This window comes from Anomaloglossus baeobatrachus, chromosome 6 (genome assembly GCF_048569485.1).
Source record: "Anomaloglossus baeobatrachus isolate aAnoBae1 chromosome 6, aAnoBae1.hap1, whole genome shotgun sequence".
NCBI classification, from domain to species: Eukaryota; Metazoa; Chordata; class Amphibia; order Anura; family Aromobatidae; genus Anomaloglossus; species Anomaloglossus baeobatrachus.
Window position 1 is genome coordinate 357,003,079 of NC_134358.1, and position 20,000 is coordinate 357,023,078.

A 20,000-nucleotide genomic window follows, 5' to 3' on the forward strand; every position below is an offset into this window, starting at 1 on the left:
AAAAAAAAAATGGAAATTTTCAATATATCGACCAAATGTTATCAAATCCTGTGAAGTATCATATTTTTCGGATTGTAAGACGCACTTTGTCTCCCAAAAATTTGGCGCCCTGTGCTTAAGGAAAATGGCACTCGGAGGTGGCGCGTGCGCAAATGAGATCTCAGCTTGTCATTGAGCCGAGAGCTCAACTGCACACGCGCTGACTCCGGTTGCCATGTCTTTGAAGCCTGCACCACTAACAGAGCGTCTGTGACACTCACCACACCGCCCTGCTCCACACAGCCATCACCGCCGAATGTTTCTGGGACACCCGCATGCTGCACCGCCTACAGCATCACCCTTCTCAAGCATTACCGCTGCCTCCTGTGACCCCCTCTCCACACCACTGCTGCCCATCTCTGGTAAGACTCCACCGGATTATAAGACAGACCCCTTTTTTCACCTTTTTTTGTCTCTAAATTTAGGGTGCGTCTTATATTCAGGTGCGTTTTATAAACCGAACAATACAGGACCTGTGGTTTCAAAATGCTCACTACACTCCTGAATAAAATCCTCGAGGTGTCTAGTTTCCAGAATGTGGTCTTTTCGGGGGAGGGTTCTGCTTTTTAGGTACATTTTTAGGGGCCCTGTAAATATGACATGGTGCCCGAAATCTATTTCAGCCAAATTTGTGTTCCAAACTTCAAATGGTGCTCTTTAACTTCCGAGCCCAGACGTTTGTTCAAACAGAGGTTTCTGACCTCGTTTGGAATATAAGCGCACTCAGAAGAAACTGTGTAACAAATTTTGCAGTCCATTCTGTCATGCTATCTCTTGCAAAAGTGAATAAATTGAGCCTAAGGCCTTCTGCACCTGTGTGCAAAACACTAATGTTTTGCTTGGTCCATGGTGAAGGTACGTGTGTGTGTGTGTGTGTGTGTGTGTGTGTCTGTGTGTGTCTGTCTGTTTTACGTGTGCTATACGGTTGACATCCAGATAGCACACGGGACAGCATGAGCTGGTGTACTTGCCTGTTCCCGGCGTTGCTATTACTTCCGGGTCCGCGGACAGTGCAGTGAATATGCAATGAGCATAATGAGACGGCCAGGAAGCAACAGCAGTACCAGAGACAGGTAAGTATAAAAACATTTTATTTTTATGTGACCTGTGCTTTCTCCGGTACGTGTCACATGTATCACATCAGTGTGCGGTCTGTGTGACACCCGTGCTGCCGGCAGACAACTGACATGTCAAAACACGGACGTGTTCGCAGACCCATTGATTTTAACGGGTATACGTGTGTCAGTGTATCCAGGAAATAAACACAAAAATATCATACTAAATTGATCATTAACATGAAGTATGTTATGTCATGAAAAAACAATCTGAGTCACTGGGATCCGTTGAAGCGATCCAGACTTCTTACATCATAAAGTGACACTGGTCAAAATTGTAAAATGTCATATTACTAAATAGGATAACTGAAGTGAGCACTAATATATATTATGAGTGCAAGTCAAAAAAATACATAATACATAAGGATAAAGCTGCACATCAAACTTAGATAATAGTATAATGCTATAAGCATACCGAAAAACATTGAAGCATACAATGAAAAATGCCACTTGCTAACTTGAAAGTGTGAATAATGAAATGGATACCTGCCATGAATATTAGGAAAAAGGAGATATTTAGCAATCGCATTGATCAATGTAACTGAGCCCCAAAACCTCGTCAAGGTATATCTCTATATTGGGGTCCCTAGCTCTATGACCCTAACTGTGTGTCCTCTCATTTTTCAGTATGCTTATGGCATTATACTATTATCTAAGTTTGATGTGCAGCCTTATCCTTATGTAGAATTGTAAAATGTGGCCTGGTCATTAAGGTAAAAAATGGCGCCGCCACTAATGGAGTTATAAGATTTCCAAATCATTTCATTCTTTTTTGTTTTTTTTTAGCTTCCTAATTTTACCTTCTGCAAATATGCAGTAACTGAACCAAGTTTACTATGTACAGTGTCTTGCAAAAGTATTCACCCCCTTGGCATTTTTCGTGTTGTGCTACCTCGCAGCCTGAAAGTTTGTGTTTTTTTTGAGGGTTTGTGAGTTAAGGTAAAAAACTTGCCTCCAACTGTGAGCATTTTGTTTTCTTTTTATTGTGAAGCAAACAACAAATAGCACAAAATAATTGAACATTTCAGTGTGCATAACTATTCCTAATGTCAGTACTTTTGTAGAGCTTCCCTTTGCGGCAATTACAGCTGAATGTCACTTTGAATAAGTCTCTGTGAGCTTTCCACATCTTGCCACTGGGATTTTTGCCCATTCCTCAAGGCAAAACTCCTACTTCTCCTTCAAGTTTTCTCCGGTGAACAGACCACAGATTCTCAATTGGATTAAGGTCTGGGTTTTGACTACACCACTCCAATACATTTACACGTTTCCCCTTAAATCACTCGATTGTTGCTTTTATTCGTATGTTTTGGGTGATTGTCTTGTTGGAAGATGAACATCCATCCCAGTCTCAAATCACTGACATACTGAAATAGGTTTTGCTTAAGAATATCCCTGTATTGCACACCATCCGTTTTCCTCTCGACTTGGACCATTTTCATTGTCCTTGCTGTCGAAAAACATCCACACAGCATGTTGCTGGCACCACCATGTTTAACTGTGGGTATGGTGTTTTTGGGGTGAGGAGCTGTGTTGCTATGGCGCCAGACATGCTTGATGACAATGGACTATGGACAGACACCCCAGTCTTATTGAGAACTCTATCAAGTAGGTCATAGACAAAACGGGATATACATAGTTGTTAAACTGCATCATATTAGTTTATATTAAAAAAAATCCCTGTATGAATGCTTTAGTGTGGGATTTACTCCCTATTCAACATAATACTTTGTGCTCAAAAAACACGTACAGGAGGCTTAGCCAAGTATAAAAAATATCATTTTTATTTTCAGATAGACAAACAATAGTTAAAGTTTTTTTGGACTTTCCATATAATAAATTAACAAAACAAAACAATCACTGATCTCGGGGAGACCAGCCAGAGAAAACACGGCCGGCAGCCAGCGAGGGCGCTCAAGACAGTGAAATCCTAGGTACATTGCCCCCTGGGAAATATGCAAATCAAAAAGGTCCGTGGAGCCTCTGTTAGGAGTCTCAACACAGAAACCAGCCAGATATCCCTCCGGGAAGGGCCCAGCCAAGGGGTGACTCTTTTTAGGAGACCACCATATTAACCCAGCCAGCCAGAATCCTACTCCACACTGATGAGGGGCAATACCCCGAAACGGCTGTCTGTGAATGGATATCTGGCCTTGGTATATTCATCAGCGTCTCACCTACACCCGCTGATGAATCATAAGCGACAAGCGCGTCCGGGATGAGATCACTTTACCACCCACCTCTGAACCTGCACAACGGAGTCTCCTATCCATACACTATGGCTAAGTTCAGAAGATTATTAACCATGTAATTGAATTCTAATATACATGATCCCATAGCGTTTTTCCAGCAATACATAATTGTCATTTAATCTGTGAGGCTATTATGCCTATGCAATAGAGATCGGATAAATTGTGCTGGTTCCCTGGTGGGTGGGCATTATTAAATCCACCTGCTACCTCATGCAATTTATTATATGGAAAGTCCAAAAAAACTTTAACTATTGTTTGTCTATCTGAAAAAAAATTGATATTTTTTATACTTGGATAAGCCTCCTGTACGTGTTTTTTGAGCACGAAGTATTATTATTGAGAACTCTGCAGCTCATTCAGGGTTACCTTTAGTATCTGTGCTGCCTCTTACTAATGCTCTCCTTGCCCTGGGTGAGCCTTTTGGTGGGCGGCTCTCTCTTTGCAGATTTGTTGTAGTCCATTTGATAATAGTCTTCGACTTGTTTGGAGATCTCCTTTGTCTTCATGGTGTTTGGTTAGTGATGCCTCTTGCTTAATGGTGGCTCAGCCTCTGTGGCCTTTCAGAAAAGGTGTGTATATACTGACAGACTATGTAACACTTTGATTCCATGCAGATAGACTTCCTTTCACTAAGCATGTGACTTATAAAGGTAATTGCTTACACCATGCATTTTTAGAGGCTTCGTAGCAAAAGGGTGAATACATATGCACATGACAATTTGTAGTTTTTTATCCCATAAATTAATTTTTTGCCTTTTTTATTTTTCTCACTTTTGCCCACGTAGACTATTTAATGCTGCTGCATTATGTGCAAATCGGATTGCAAAAATATTTAAACATAGGTTTTAATATAACAAAATGGGTAAAAAAATAAAAAGGGTGAAAAGCCAAGCGTGGTGAAGACTTTTGCACTGTAGCTACACAAACGTAAATAACCTTACTGCATAGATACAGGAACAGAACCAAGCCTACCACGTAAATACGAAAAAATAACCAAGCTTACTACACATACTTCTCAACTTAGAAATTGTGATTATGCAAATGAGAAAAATACTAAACAAAATTTTAAAAACAATATGCATTTTTTACGCTGTTTTGAGGTGTTTTTCTGTCATAAGTGTCTACAACTAAATACTCAACATGCGCACATAACCTAATCCGTCATGGAGTTCAATGAGTGTGCCTCTATTGTATGTGCCAATTCTGGAGCAGCTACAGGCTGCTATTTTTGGGCTGGGAGAGGCCAATTTCCATGGGCCTCCCCAGTCTGAGAACACCAGCCCCCAGCTGTCTTTGTTTTTTTTTGGTTTTTTTTCTTTTTAATTTATTTAACTATTATATAGTGAGTCACGTTATCATTCAAATCGGTAATGGTGGTTCTGCTTACAATAATCAGTAGCATCAATTATACATTTAAGATTTGTAAACCTACTTTTAGCCTTCCCAAAGCAGCATATTAATATATATTCAATGACTATGTACTATCTCTCATCCCACAATGGATCGAGGTTGTGGTTGCAGATGAATTGAAGGGAGCAGATTGACTAACATTTAGGAGGGAACAGGGGAGAGTTAGGTTAGTGAGTTGAGGTGATAGGTCTGCCTAAACAGATGTGTCATTAAAGCACACTTAAAAACATGGGGGCTGGATATTACTCGGATTGTTTGGGGTAGTGCGTTCCAGAACACTGGCGCAGCACAAGAGAATCTTGGAGACGGGTGTGAGCGATTCAGATTTTGGAGGATGTTGATCTTAAAGTTGCAGAATGGAGGACATGGGTAGGGCGATAGACAGACATTAGGGTGGAGATGTTTGGCATTGCTGAACTGTGGAGAACTTTGTGGGTGAGAGAGATAAGTTTGTAATGTATTCTGAAGCGGATGAGCAGCCAGTGCAATGATTGGCACAAGGTGGTGGCATCTGTGAAGCGGCTGGACAGAAATACGACCCTTGCTGCCGCATTTAGGATGAAATGGAGAGGAGAAAGTTTGGTTAGAGGGAGACGGATAAGTAAAGAGTTACACTAGTCCAAACAAGAATAAATAAGAGCAACAGTGATTTTTTTTAGGATGAAAATTCAGAAAAGCTTGGTTTCTGGAGATATTTTTAAGATGTAGGTAACTTGAATGAGTTAGTGATTGGATATAGGGAATAAGGAAAGTTCTGTGTCAATTATGACAGCAAGACAGCAAGCATGCCGCTTTGGAGTTATGGTTGTTCCACCAAAGGTAATTGAAATATCAGGTATAGGTCGGTTATTAGAGGAAGGAAACACGAGAAGTTCAGTTTTGGAGAGATCCAGTTTTAGTTAGAGGAAAGATGTGTTAAGGGTACTTTACACGCTGCGATCTCACTAGCGAGCGTACCTGCCCCCGTCGGTTGTGCATCACGGGCACATCACATCGCTAGGAACAGTCACATGGACTTACCTGCCTAGCGACGTTGCTGTAACCGGCGAACTGCCTTATTTCTAATGGGGCGGTTCGTTCGGCATCATAGCGACATCACTAACCGGCCGCCCAATCGAAGCAGACTGGCGGAGATGAGCGGGCCGAACATCCCGCCCACCTCCTTCCTTCCTCATTGCTGGCGGCTGCAGGTACAGTGATGTTCCTCGTTCCTGCGGTGTCACACATAGCGATGTGTGCTGCCGCAGGAACTACGAACAACCTCACAACTGACCAGACAACAATTTTTGGTAAATGAACGACGTCTCACAGACCAACGATTTTTACCTCTTTTGCGATTGTTTAAGGTCGCTCATAGGTGTTACACGCTTCGATGTCGCTAACGACGCCGGATGGGCGTCACAAACACCCTGACCCCGACGATATATCGTGAGCGATGTCACAGTGTGTAAATGACCCTTAAGAGACAATGGACAGACAATTCCTAGTATTTTGTATTGAGGTGTGAGGTTGTCTGGTGAAGAGGCGTATAATTGGGTGTCATCAGCTTAGAGAGAGTACTGAAAACCAGATCTGCTGATGGTTTGTGCGATAGTGGTAGTATACAGGGAGAAGAGGGGGCCTAGTCCCGAACCATGAGAAACACCGACTGTAAGAAATAAAGGATAGGAAAAGGATCCGCCAAAAGATACAATGAAGTAGCAGTCAGAGTATTAGGAGGAGAACAAAGAGAGAATAATGTCCTTGAGGCTGATAATGCGTAGCATAGTGAGGAGGAGCTGGTGATCCACAGTGTTAAAGGGAATCTGTCACCAGGTTTTTGCTACCTCATCTGAGAGCAGCATAATATAGAGTCAGAGACTCTGATTCCAGTGATGTGTCACTTACTGGGCTGTTTGCTGTTATTTTGATAAAATCAATGTTTTCTCTGCTGCAGATCTAACAGTGATACAGAGCTTATGAATATGCTGGACTACCTGGCAGCAGGCCAAGTAGTCTTCTAAAGATAATCTCCTGCTGATTAATCAACTGGGCAGCGTAGTATATCAAAATTACACTAAGCTGCCCAGTAAGTGAAACGACGCTGGAATCAGGATCTCTTCCCTACGTTATGCTGCTCTGATTAGGTGGCAAACGCTTGGTGACAGATTCCCTTCAAAAGCAGCAGAAAGATCAAGGAAAAAGAATAGTGAGTAGTGGCCGTTACAATATGCAGTTAATAGGCCATTAGAGGTTAATTAGGGCAGTTTCAGTGTACTGTAAAGAGCAGAAACCGGACTGTAAAGGGTTAAGATGGAGTTATCGGAGAGGTAGCGGATTAGTGAAGGTAAGAATAGAGGCAGGTTTGTAGTTAGCAGTGCAGTTCTTGTCGAGTGATTGTTTTTTAAAGGAAATTTGTCAGGTGCAATATGCATCCATAACCACCACCAGTTCTGGTTGCATATTGCTAATCCCTGCTTAACAGTCCCTATCTATGCTACTATATACAAAGAGCTCTTTAGAAAAAGTATTCCTAAAGATCCTTTGATATGCTAATGATGCAGGGACTAGTGGCAAGGGCATTAGTTCCTGAGATCATTCCGCTCTCTTAGCATGTTAGCACACCCAAATGCTCTTTTTTCACAGACGGGGGCCCTCTACTGACTGTGTTTGCCAGTGTGGTAGATGATTGTTTAGAGTGATTGAGGAGGCTTTTCTGACATTTCTCAGACTTGTACGTGGGATAGAGGAGAAGGGTGGGGCTGATCTGGTGGGAGAGTACAGAATTTGTAAAAGGGCAGTACAGGTGAGAGGAAGGAGAAGCTAAAACATATACAGTTGTGCTCAAAAGTTTACATACCTCAGCAGATTGTTTGCTTTCTTGGCCTTTTTTCAGAGAATGTGAATGATAACACACAAACTTTTTTTCCACTGATAGTGGTTGTGTGAAGACATTTATTGTAAACTACTGTTTTTTTCTCTTTTAAAATCATAATGACAACCAAAAATATCCAAAATACCCTGATCATAAGTTCACATTCCCCAGTTCTTTATACCGTGTATTGGCCCCTCTAACATCAATGACAGCTTGAATTCTTTTGTGTTAGTTGTGGATGAGGATCTTTATTTTCTCAGATGGTAAAGCTGCCCATTCTTCTTGGCAAAAAGCCTCCAGTTTCTGTGAATTCCTGGGTTTTCTTGCATGAACTGCATGCTTGAGTTCTTCCTAGAGTGGCTCAATGATATTGAGGTCAACAGACTGAGATGGCCACTCCAGAACCTTTGCTTTGTTTTGCTATAGCCAATGACAGGTCGACTTGGCCTTGTGTTTTGGTTCGTTGCCATGTTGGAACGTCCAAGTACATCCCATGTGCAGATTCCAGGCTGATGAGTGCAAATTGGCCTCCAATATTTGCTGATAACGTGCTGCATTCAGCTTTCTTTCTCTAGTCCCTTCCACGACAGCATAGGAGGTTGTCTCTCCACGCCCTAATTGGGACAGGAAGTTCAAGAGGTTTAAAAGGACCCTCCCACCTCCCACAGCCAGTGTCTTTCCTATCCCCATGGGGTATGGAGAGGTTTTGTTTTTCTCCTATGCTGTGGTGGCCGGCGAACTACAGTATATTTTTTTTTTTTTCTTTTTCCTTCTTCCCCTGTTACCTTCAGCCGGACAGCATCGGTCGGGCCTTCACCGCTCCTCCCTTGCTGTTCCCTCACGCTGTGGGGGACCGCTGCTCCAGCCTTCCGGATCCTCCTGAGGGGTGATGCAGGCTGTTGAGCTCCCCGGCCGGCGTCCTCCCTGAGCCGCCGGCCGCTTCCCGCATGCACGCTGCCGGAGCGATCCGGAAGTGCTCCCGGGGGCGGGACTTCCGGTCTTGCGGACTTCCGGTCGAGCGCTTCCGGTTTGCGGAGGCAGCGTGGAGGCACGCCGACGGTGACACGGCCTGCCCAGGACCGGATGCGGGAGGCGGGGAACGTGCACAGTCACTGGGGGGGCAGGCCCTTTTGCATAAGGGCTGCCACGAAGACATCAGATCATGGTAAGCAACCGTGCTCCCTGTCATGTCTTCCGCTGCAGCTGCCTCTGCAGAACCCAGTGTGCCCCCTGCTACTGTGAGTATGGAGGGGAATGGTCCCTCGGACATGGGTCTCATCACATGATTTATGGCTCTCTGGTCTGTGTTTTCTAGGAGGACAAGGCCACCAAGAAAACTGACAGAAATGAGAAATCAGAGAAGCCTGAGAAGTCAGAAAAAGCTGACAAGTCCGATAAGCCTGATAGACCTGACAGAGTGGAAAAAATTAAAAAATGTCCTATCTGTATAAAGAAGCTCCCTGCAGTATGGGATAAAAAGCTTTGCCAGCAATGTACGGACCAGATTATTAGGGCCGAACAACCATCTCTGATAGATGAGTTGCGGTCCATGATGAAACAGGAGATTAGGGCCTCACTGGCCTCCCTTCCTGCTCCTGGCCCTGCTCCTGGCCCTGCTCCTGGCCCTGCTCCTGGCCCTGCTCCTGGACCCTCTCCTCCAAAAAAGAGGAGACTCCAGTCGACCCCATCTGATCAGGAGGACGTACGGAGTGACCTTAGGCGCCGGTTTCCTCTGGAACCTTCGGGACTACATTGGGAGGTCCCAAGAGTAGACGTTCAGGTGGCTAGGGTAGCTAAGCAAACGGCTCTTCCCTTTGAAGATACCTCCCAACTGAAGGATCAGATGGATAGGAAGGTAGAGGGCCTGATGAAGCGGTCCTGGGAGGCATCGTCTTCCTCTATTCAAGCCAACATTGCCTCCACCTGCGTATCCTGGTCCCTAATTAGGTGGTTAGACCAGTTGGAGGCTCATATTTCCCAAGGGACCCCTAGGGAGGAATTACTGGAATCCCTTCCCTTGCTTAGGAAGGCTACCTGTTTTCTGGCAGATACCTCGGTGGAATCTGTCCGCCTGGCAGCCAGGACCTCGGTGCTTTCTAACTCTGCCCGACGTGCCCTCTGGCTTAAGGCCTGGAGCGGAGACTCCACCTCCAAAATGAGGCTTTGTTCACTTCCGTTTAAAGGGCATTTAGTGTTTGGGCCTGCCCTGGATGATATCCTGGACAAGGCGACTGATCGTAAGGCCTTGCCCGATCCTAGACCTAACAGGAAGCGGTCCTTTCGTCCCTCGATGCCTCAGGCCTCCCAGCCCAGAGGGAAAGGGAAGGCAGGCAGGTGGAGCTATCCCAAAGGTAGAGGGAGAAACATCCTCATCCCTCCCCATCAGCAACGTCCTCAGCAGGACAAACAGTGACTCGGCCCGGGTGGGGGGAAGACTCTCAGCGTTTCTTCCCCAGTGGCAGTCCATATCCTCTTGCCAATGGGTTCTGAAGATCATCTCGGACGGTCTTCTCATAGAATTCCTTTCCCCCCCTCTCCGGGTCTCCGAGTCACTGCGCTGGCGTCACCGGGTTCACAGGCTCTGTTGTACACAAAGATTATAGAGCTAGTGCACTCGGGGGTCGTTTCCCCAGTCCCGAGTCAGGAAGAAGGGGTAGGACACTACTCCCGTCTCTTCCTGGTCAGGAAGCCATCCGGCGACGTCCGTATTATTATCAATTTAAAACGTCTAAACCGTCAGGTCAGGTACCGGCGGTTCAAGATGGAGTCGGTGAAATCAGCTATTCCCCTGATAGGTCTACACCATCAGATGGCCTCTATAGATCTGAAAGACGCCTACTTCCATGTACCCGTCCATCCGGGACACAGACAATACCTCAGGTTTGCGGTGCTTCATGGGGAGGAAGTACTTCATTTCCAATTCAATGTACTTCCCTTCGGGATCTCCTCAGCTCCAAGGATCTTTTCCAAGATCATGGCAGAGGTGGTCGCCTTCATAAGATTGCAGGGTATCTGTCTGGTTCCGTATCTGGACGACTTTCTTCTCATGGCTCCATCTGCTCCAACCCTCCGGAGCCATGTGGAACGGTCTTTGGGAATCCTTCGGTCTCTGGGATGGATTCCCAATCTCAAAAAATCAGTTAACCCCCTCCTCCACTCGGCAGTTTCTCGGAGTGCTGCTGGACTCCGACAGACAGGCATCCTTTCTCCCAGAGGGCCACAGGATAGCTCTGTTAGCCAAAATATCAAAGCTTCGCAGGCAGGCTCGCCCGACGCTTCGAGCGGCTATGTCAGCTCTGGGTTCCATGACATCCTGCATTCCTTCAGTCAGGTGGGCTCAGGCCCATTCTCGGTGTCTCCAGGATCATATCCTGGCACATTGGGACAGACTCCCGTCATCCCTAAACAGAAGGTTTCGCCTCTCGGAGTCCGTCTCCTCATCCCTTCTCTGGTGGCTGAGTCCCGCCAACCTGCAGGTGGGGGTTGCCTGGACTCAGAAACCCCTGGTTACACTGACCACAGATGCCAGCCTACGAGGATGGGGGGCAATGGTGGCAAATTCCCCCTTTCAAGGGGTCTGGAGTCCTTACGTCAGCTCCCAATCCTCCAACTACCGGGAGCTCAGGGCAGTCAGGGAAGCCCTCCTTGCGGCTCAGGACCTCGTCCGGGACTCTCACGTCCTGGTATATTCAGACAATGTCACAACAGTGGCACATCTCCGCCATCAGGGCAGTACACGCTCAGGCGCCCTGAAGTCGGTATCCTCCCGAATCTTTCAATGGGCAGAACAATCTCTGCTCTCCCTTTCTGCGGTCCATCTGAAGGGCTCTCTCAATCTTCAGGCGGATTTCCTGAGTCGTCGGGATGTTCATCCACGGGAATGGAGCCTGGATCAGGCGGTGTTCTGCTCTCTAGTGGCAAGGTGGGGTGCACCAGAGGTGGACCTCTTTGCCTCGGCAGGGAATCGCAAGGTCGCAACATATTATTTTTCCCTGAACCCACGGGACGAGGCGTTAGGGGTAGACGCTTTCTGCCACAGTTGGTCCTTTCGCCTCGCTTACGCGTTCCCCCCTCTTCCTCTTCTCGCACGGGCCCTGAGGAAGATCAGAGACGAGGGGGTCCCAACTATACTGGTAGCCCCTCTGTGACCCCGGAGGAGTTGGTACAGCCTGGTCATGACGCTAGGAATCGACGGCCCAGTCCTCTTAGGTTCGGACCCCAGCCTACTGTCACAGGGTCCGATTTTCCATCCGGCTCCCCAGAATCTCAACTTGGCTGCCTGGCTTCTGAGGCCCGGGCACTGAAGGCCCAAGGGCTTTCTGACAAAGTTGTGGCTACGCTACAGAAGAACCGTAAACCTGTGACTAATAGTATATACAACAGAATCTGGAAGAGATTTTCCTCCTGGTGTGGTTCTCGGCCTCCTGACCCTCTTCGGCCTAATATTGCGCAGATTCTGGACTTTCTCCAGAGTGGTTTAGACTTAGGTCTTCGGCCTAGCACCCTGAAAGTTCAGGTGTCAGCACTCAGTGCAGTCTTTGACACGGCTCTGGCAGATCATCGTTGGATCCGTCGGTTCTTTGTGTCCGCTAGTAGACTCTGTCCACGTCAGAGGGTCCTGACGCCTCGCTGGGATCTCAATGTGGTCCTTACAGGACTATCTCAGTCTCCGTTTGAACCTCTGTGCTCTTGTAACATTCGTTCCCCTTCTCACAAGACTGCTTTTCTTGTGGCTATTACATCTGCTCGCAGAGTCGGCGAACTTCAGGCTTTGTCTGTTAGGGAACCTTACCTGACCATCAGAGATGACAGCATTGTTTTTCAGCTGGACCCTTCCTTCCTTCCCAAGGTGGTTTCGGATTTTCACCGTTCGCAGTCCATCGTCCTGCCTTCCTTCTGTCAGAATCCTCGGACTCCGGGTGAGGAAGTGTTTCATTCTTTGGATGTCCGTCGGATAGTGTTGCACTACCTAGAGGTTACTGCTTCTTGGCGCCTTGATTCTAACCTGTTCATCCAGCCCTTTGGCCGCAATAAGGGCAAGAAGGTGGCTAAGAGTACAGTCGCCAACTGGATTGTGCGAGCAATTAGAGATGCATACCTCGCTCAGCATCTCTCTCCACCTACTGGATTCGCGGCGCACTCCACCAGGGCTACCTCTGCCTCCTGGGCCGAACGGGCAGGGGCCTCCCCTGAGCAGATCTGCAAGGCGGCTACGTGGTCTTCGCTCCATACTTTCACGAAGCATTATCGTCTGGATCTGGATTCCAACAGGGATTTGGCCTTTGGCAGGAAAGTCCTGCAGGCTGTGGTCCCCCCCTAGGTATCAATTCTTTGGTATTCCTCCTATGCTGTCGTGGAAGGGACTAGAGAAATAAGAATTATTCTTACCGATAATTCGGTTTCTAGGACCTTCCACGACAGCAGGTAATTCCCTCCCCTATGTATTCATGTATTCCTGAATGTGTAGTACTTCTCATATGCTATGGATTCTTTGTAAGACACTGGCTGTGGGAGGTGGGAGGGTCCTTTTAAACCTCTTGAACTTCCTGTCCCAATTAGGGCGTGGAGAGACAACCTCCTATGCTGTCGTGGAAGGTCCTAGAAACCGAATTATCGGTAAGAATAATTCTTATTTCAATTTTGACCAAGTTTCCTGTGCCTTTGTAGCTCACACATCCCCACATCATTAGCAATCCACCTCCATGCTTTACAGTAGTAATGGTGTTCCTTTCATCATAGGACTTGTTGACACCTCTCCAAATATAACGTTTATGGTTGTGGCCAAAAAGTTTGATTTTTGGTCTCATGACAACAAATTAACTTCTTTCAGAAGTTTGGAGGCTTGTTTCTGTGCTGTTTGGCGCATTGTAGGTGAGATACTTTATGACATTTGTGCAATATTTGCTTTCCTCTGGCGACTCACCCATGCAGCCCATTTTTCTTCAAGTGCCTCCTTATTGTGCATCTTGAAACAGCCACACCGCTAGTTTTCAGTGAGTTCTGTATTTCAGCTCATGCTATTTGTGGGTTTTTCTTTGCATCTCAAACAATTTTCCTGGCAGTTGTGGCCGAAATTTTTGTCTACTTGATCGGGGTTCTGTTTTTTTCAGAGCCCCTGGTTTTCCATTTGTTAATCATAGTTTGAACACTGCTGACTGGCATTATCAATTCCTTGGATATCTTTTTGTATCCCTTTCCTATTTTATACAGTTCAACTATCTGTTCCTGTAGTTCCGTTGACAACTTTTTTGCTTTCCCCATGACTCACAATCCAGAAACATCAGTGGCTGAATGAAAGATGCAAGAGTCTGTCTGGATCCCAGAAAATCATTCAGCTTTTATGCAGACAGACAGACAGACAGAGACAGACAGAGACAGACAGACAGACAGAGACAGACAGACAGACAGAGACAGACAGACAGACAGAGACAGACAGACAGACAGAGACAGACAGACAGACAGAGACAGACAGACAGACAGAGACAGACAGACAGAGACAGACAGACAGAGACAGACAGACAGACAGAGACAGACAGACAGAGACAGACAGACAGACAGAGACAGACAGACAGACAGAGACAGACAGACAGACAGAGACAGACAGACAGACAGAGACAGACAGACAGACAGGCGCACACAGACAGACAGGCGCACACAGACAGACAGGCGCACACAGACAGACAGGCGCACACAGACAGACAGGCGCACACAGACAGACAGGCGCACACAGACAGACAGGCGCACACAGACAGACAGGCGCACACACAGACAGACAGGCGCACACACAGACAGACAGGCGCACACACAGACAGACAGGCGCACACACAGACAGACAGGCGCACACACAGACAGACAGGCGCACACACAGACAGACAGGCGCACACACAGACAGACAGGCGCACACACAGACAGACAGGCGCACACACAGACAGACAGGCGCACACACAGACAGACAGGCGCACACACAGACAGACAGGCGCACGCACGCACGCGCACGCACACAGACACGCGCGCACGCACACGCACGCGCGCACGCACACGCACACGCACGCGCACACGCACACGCACGCACGCGCACGCACGCACACACGCACACACGCACACGCACACGCACACACAGACACACGCACACACAGACACACGCACACACAGACACACGCACGCACACACGCACACACGCACACGCACACACAGACACACGCACACACAGACACACGCACGCACACGCACACACAGACACACGCACACACAGACACACGCACGCACACACGCACACACGCACACGCACACACAGACACACGCACACACAGACACACGCACAGACACACGCACACACAGACACACGCACACACACACGCACACACAGACACACGCACACACAGACACAGACACACGCACACGCACACACAGACACACGCACACACAGACACACGCACACACAGACACACGCACACACAGACACACGCACACACAGACACACGCACACACAGACACACGCACACACAGACACACGCACACACAGACACACGCACACACAGACACACGCACACACAGACACACGCACACACAGACACACGCACACACAGACACACGCACACACAGACACACGCACACACAGACACACGCACACACAGACACACGCACACACACGCACACACACGCACACGCACACACGCACACGCACACACAGACACACGCACACGCACACGCACACACAGACACACGCACACACAGACACACGCACACACAGACACACGCACACACAGACACACGCACACACAGACACACGCACACACAGACACACGCACACACAGACACACGCACACACAGACACACGCACACACACGCACACGCACACACACGCACACGCACACACAGACACACGCACACACAGACACACGCACACACAGACACACGCACACACAGACACACGCACACACAGACAGACACCAAGCAAACAGTTCACAGGGGAGTATGTTACCTTTATTAGCTAAACAAACCCATTTGTGTCAACTTCTGTGCATGTTATCATGCCAAAATCACCAGGGCATGTGAACTTTTGATCAGGGTAATTTGGATGTTTTTGGTTGTTTTTATGCTTTAAAAACAGACAACCTAGTACATTGACAATAAATGGCTTCGCCCAACCACTAACCATGAGTGGGAAATTTTTTTTTGTGTTTATCATTCACATTCTCTGAAAAAATGCCAAGAAAACAAAAAGGCTGCCGGGGTATTTAAACGTTTGAGCACAGCTTTATGAAATGTAGATATATGAAAAATAAATATTGTAGTACAAGACAAGCATGTTTGTTTAAATATCTGACATAGCTTATGTCTCCTGCCCTGTCCACATGCCATGTTTAACTGGTGAGATACTTAAAGAATATTGCTCAGAAATATATGGCTCACATGCTTCTACCTAAGCCAGATCTGAATATATCAGAAATGTTGAATGATTAAGCATTATTAAGCAGAGTCCTCTTTTATAGAACAGAAAATAGATACAATATATTTTCTTTTTCTTTTCTAGACTCGTGGATCAATGCCATTTTTCTGGTCACAAAGACCAAACTTGAAATATAAACCAAAGCCTCAGATCAACAATGCTGTAAACCATGTAAGTAAGCATCTCCATTCATTAATTTGTGCGATATCTTAAGCATATTATCAGTGTTAAAGATTAACAAAATGGTTTTGTTTTTATATTTTGTTGTTTTCTCAATTGCAAGTAGGTCAGTGAGGTCTAGGTCCAAGGGACCCCGTAGATCACTCAAAAACGCTCCTAGAAGTGCGCAGCTCAGGAGACAACAGTGCATAGGTCTTGGCTGAACACACACACAGATTGGAGTAAGGATGCTATAGAAAACATAGGCTTTCTGTTGCATTCATAGTAAATCTTGTGAAAAAAAGGGGAAAAGAAAGCGATCAGGCAGTCCAAATTGTGTGAAAGTATTTTATTATCAAGTGAAGGGTTAAAACACCATAAAAAACTAATAGCCGGGTGACCAGGTGACAAATCTCTTGGTAATGCCAAAATTGTTGCAGGTAAATAATTGCGAACAAAATCAATCAGACTTATTACACAAAGTGAGGTTGTACCATAGGAAAAAAACGATGTATTCCTATAAAATGCTGATTATATCAAAATTACCCCACAATTTTCAATATATTAACATGTAGGCCAGCACATATATATAGAATATCTATGTTTTACCATATATATATATATATAGCTATGCATAGGATGTAACATATAATGGGGTGGCTAAAGGTTGATAAAGCGACCTATAATTTGGCACATGCATATAGAATATCTATGCTTTACCATATACAAATAGCTATGCAAAGGATGTAATCTATAATGGGGTGGCTCAGGGTTGATAAAGCGACCTATAATTAAGTGGCAATTTGTTATAAAGACTATAGCCGCATCCATGAAAATTCAATTAACGCCACACTGCACTTTGCCACCCCATTATATGAACTGCTGAGTAGTCCCTATTCTCTCTCCTGCATTCTTCACCAGTGCAATAAAGTTGGATCATGCATCCCCCCAGTGTGTTATAACCACATAGTCATGATTTTCATGTGCGATCTGTGCAACAATTAAGAAAACACGACACTGTAGGGATTACTCTTGCATGAGAGGGGATTGTGACCCCATTTCCTCTACTGTTGAAGAGAAATGTTGGTAGTCCGTAACTGACCTTTGCTCTGACTTTAGTCTTGTAGCGATTGCACATCCTATCTATAGAACTTGGGGCTACACTGGTTTGGATATAGAGAACACAAGGGAGGCGTTAGAATAGGGTGAGGTTAGAGCACATAGAGAACGGAAAGTGTCGTTTGTGATGGTAAAGGACTGCCCATTACCAGGATGTTAACCAACAATTGTGAGGGATGTATTTACTTGCATAAAACTACTTTCTTGCTATATAAATAAATCTATATTACTTATGAATATTTCAAGCATTTGGGAAGTTTTTAGTCTTCATCATGGATCTTAGAATAACTATTTAATGTGTTTTGTAGTGCTTGTATCTGTACATCAGTGAGCTCTGTACAGTAGATGCAGATGGTATGATACGCTGAGCCCAGTGAATGGCTGCAGTGCTGTAAAAGTGATGTCAACACTGCAGCTAATCAACAAAGGCCTAAACTGTGGCAAAGCATTGCTGGACCTGGGGAGGAAGCGTAATACCCAAGTTTATGTTATCAGAACTTAAAGTAATAAAAGTTTAAAAATGACAATCCCTTTATTATTTTCCGATGACAGTCTTCATGTGAGGTCACTGATATGGTGTAGCCCAGCTACTACATAGATGATCGCATATTTAGTGGTGATGTTGAGGTTGTTTTGGATTATTTTTTTCACCTACATGGAAAAGAACCTGTTAAATTTAAAGGGAATCTGTCAATAGAATCAACCATCCTAAGCGGCCTATTTGGACACGTAGGTCATAGAAAGTTGAATAAAATGATACCTTGATATTTACAAACTTAGTTTTTCTAACACCTATGACAGCACCACAAGAGAGGGAATCCGCCCTTCAAGAACAGGTAACCTACAGGATAAAAAGGGCGGTACCTCTCCCCACATCAGTTGGTTTCCTGCCCTTGAAAAGGTGAGAATGGCAGGTCAAGATGGTCCTAAGCAAGGCCTATATGCATAAAGACTTACCCAGCCCTGGTCGATTGGGTCTCGCAGCGCCACGGGTCCTGCTACGGCCAGCGCAGGTGCTCTGAAGGTGCCACATCCGGCCCACGGGGGCTATTTCTGTGGGTGTATGCGGTAGCGCCATCTTCTGTGTGGCAAGCCACCGCATCGCGTCATTGGCCGGCGCATGTGCTGGAGTGCTTAATGGCACGCCCTGATGATGCGGCACGACCAGTGATGGGAGGAACGGCACCAGATCCAGTCAGCGACGTTATACCTCTGCCAGACCCTGACAGCAGAGAAGCTTCTAGAGGAGAATTGTTGGACAACATCACTCCTTCTCCTTATCTTGAACAGCCTCTTTCCATCTGAGTGGTTAGTGATCTTCGTGCAAGTTCACTTTGTAAAGAGGTCTTTGTGTCTCTTCTTCTCATTGTAAATTCAGATGAAACCTAAAACGTGTATAGCTAAGTCCAGAAACATAGAATGCGCTCTCTGTAGACAGGAGCTGGATAACAGTTGACCTAAAAAAAACTCTGCCAGGGGTGTATAGAGCAGACTCTATCTGAAGAAGCCCCAGGGGTCAACTTGGAGAGAAGGTTCCGAGAAAGAAAATTCTATCCTCAATCCCTCTAATGCGTGGGACAGCAGCCTTCTTTTTCGGATGCGTCGGCTGACTCAACAAGGCTAGCGGCTAAATCAGCGGCCTTATTTAATGCCGACAGAAGAACCCTGTGGTTGAAGTGTTGGCAAGGAGACATACGGGCAAAGTCGAAACGCTGCACAATTCCGTGCCAGGAAGAGTTTTTGTTCGGTCCTGTTCTGAAAGCCCTGAACATACATCTGCAAATACAGACCTTCAAGATGTAGTCTGAGACCTAAAGTAAAGTCTTTATTCCCGAATGGTAATTGAAGAAATAGACCGGCACTCTTCTTTATGAATGTAGATTCTTTTTGTTGTACAATTCCATGTACAGGCGTCAAATATTATAACGCGTTTCGGCGAAAGCCTTTCTCAAACAAAAGATGATTACTGCATCACAGCTCCCACTCTAAATAATAAAGGTTCATGGATCTGGTAGGACCAAGCACCCTACTCATTTGCATAATCAAATATATCAATTAACATATTAGTTAAACTCAAATTCCAAGATCCAATTTAAGTTAAGAAAAAAAAAACCACCAAGAAAAAAGATACTTTTATAAATGCAGAGCATATGAGGGAAAAAGGGGGAACATCAATAATGTGAATCATCAAAAATAAAATAATCTCTTGTTTATATAAATTATTGCAATATATTTTGCCATTTTTTTACTATTATAATTTTTTATAATTTTTAAAGATTCACATAGCATCATGAAATTCAAACTAGAGAAACATAGGTTATATTATAGCAACCAAACAAATAAGCTTCCAAAAGCATTTGTTTACAAAGTTACATGATGAGGTTACATTTATATCACAGAAAAATACACAGAGATTTTATTCAGCGAGTCATTCATTACAAGAAACCACTAGTGTCATAGTCTCTATTCAGACCAAGCGATTGCAGAGATTGCAGCCTGAATATCCAATAGGTCTCTCTCCTCTTCGGCATTGTGATTCGATCCCCCCCCCTCGTCTGGGCAGCTGGACCTGCTCGAATATCTGGAAACGTGGTTGGGAGACA

At 45.7% G+C, this 20,000-nt stretch overlaps 1 protein-coding gene across 3 annotated transcripts in view; it reads left to right on the plus strand.

Moving 5' to 3' along the window:
• Positions 1–20,000, plus strand: part of SACM1L (SAC1 like phosphatidylinositide phosphatase) — a 543,139-nt gene that overhangs the window by 327,094 nt on the left and 196,045 nt on the right. For all 3 annotated transcript variants that reach the window (XM_075315019.1, XM_075315018.1, XM_075315020.1), the window contains one exon: positions 16,204–16,290. In XM_075315019.1, coding sequence (XP_075171134.1) covers positions 16,204–16,290 — 87 coding nt within the window. The remainder of the gene's footprint in view (positions 1–16,203; positions 16,291–20,000) is intronic.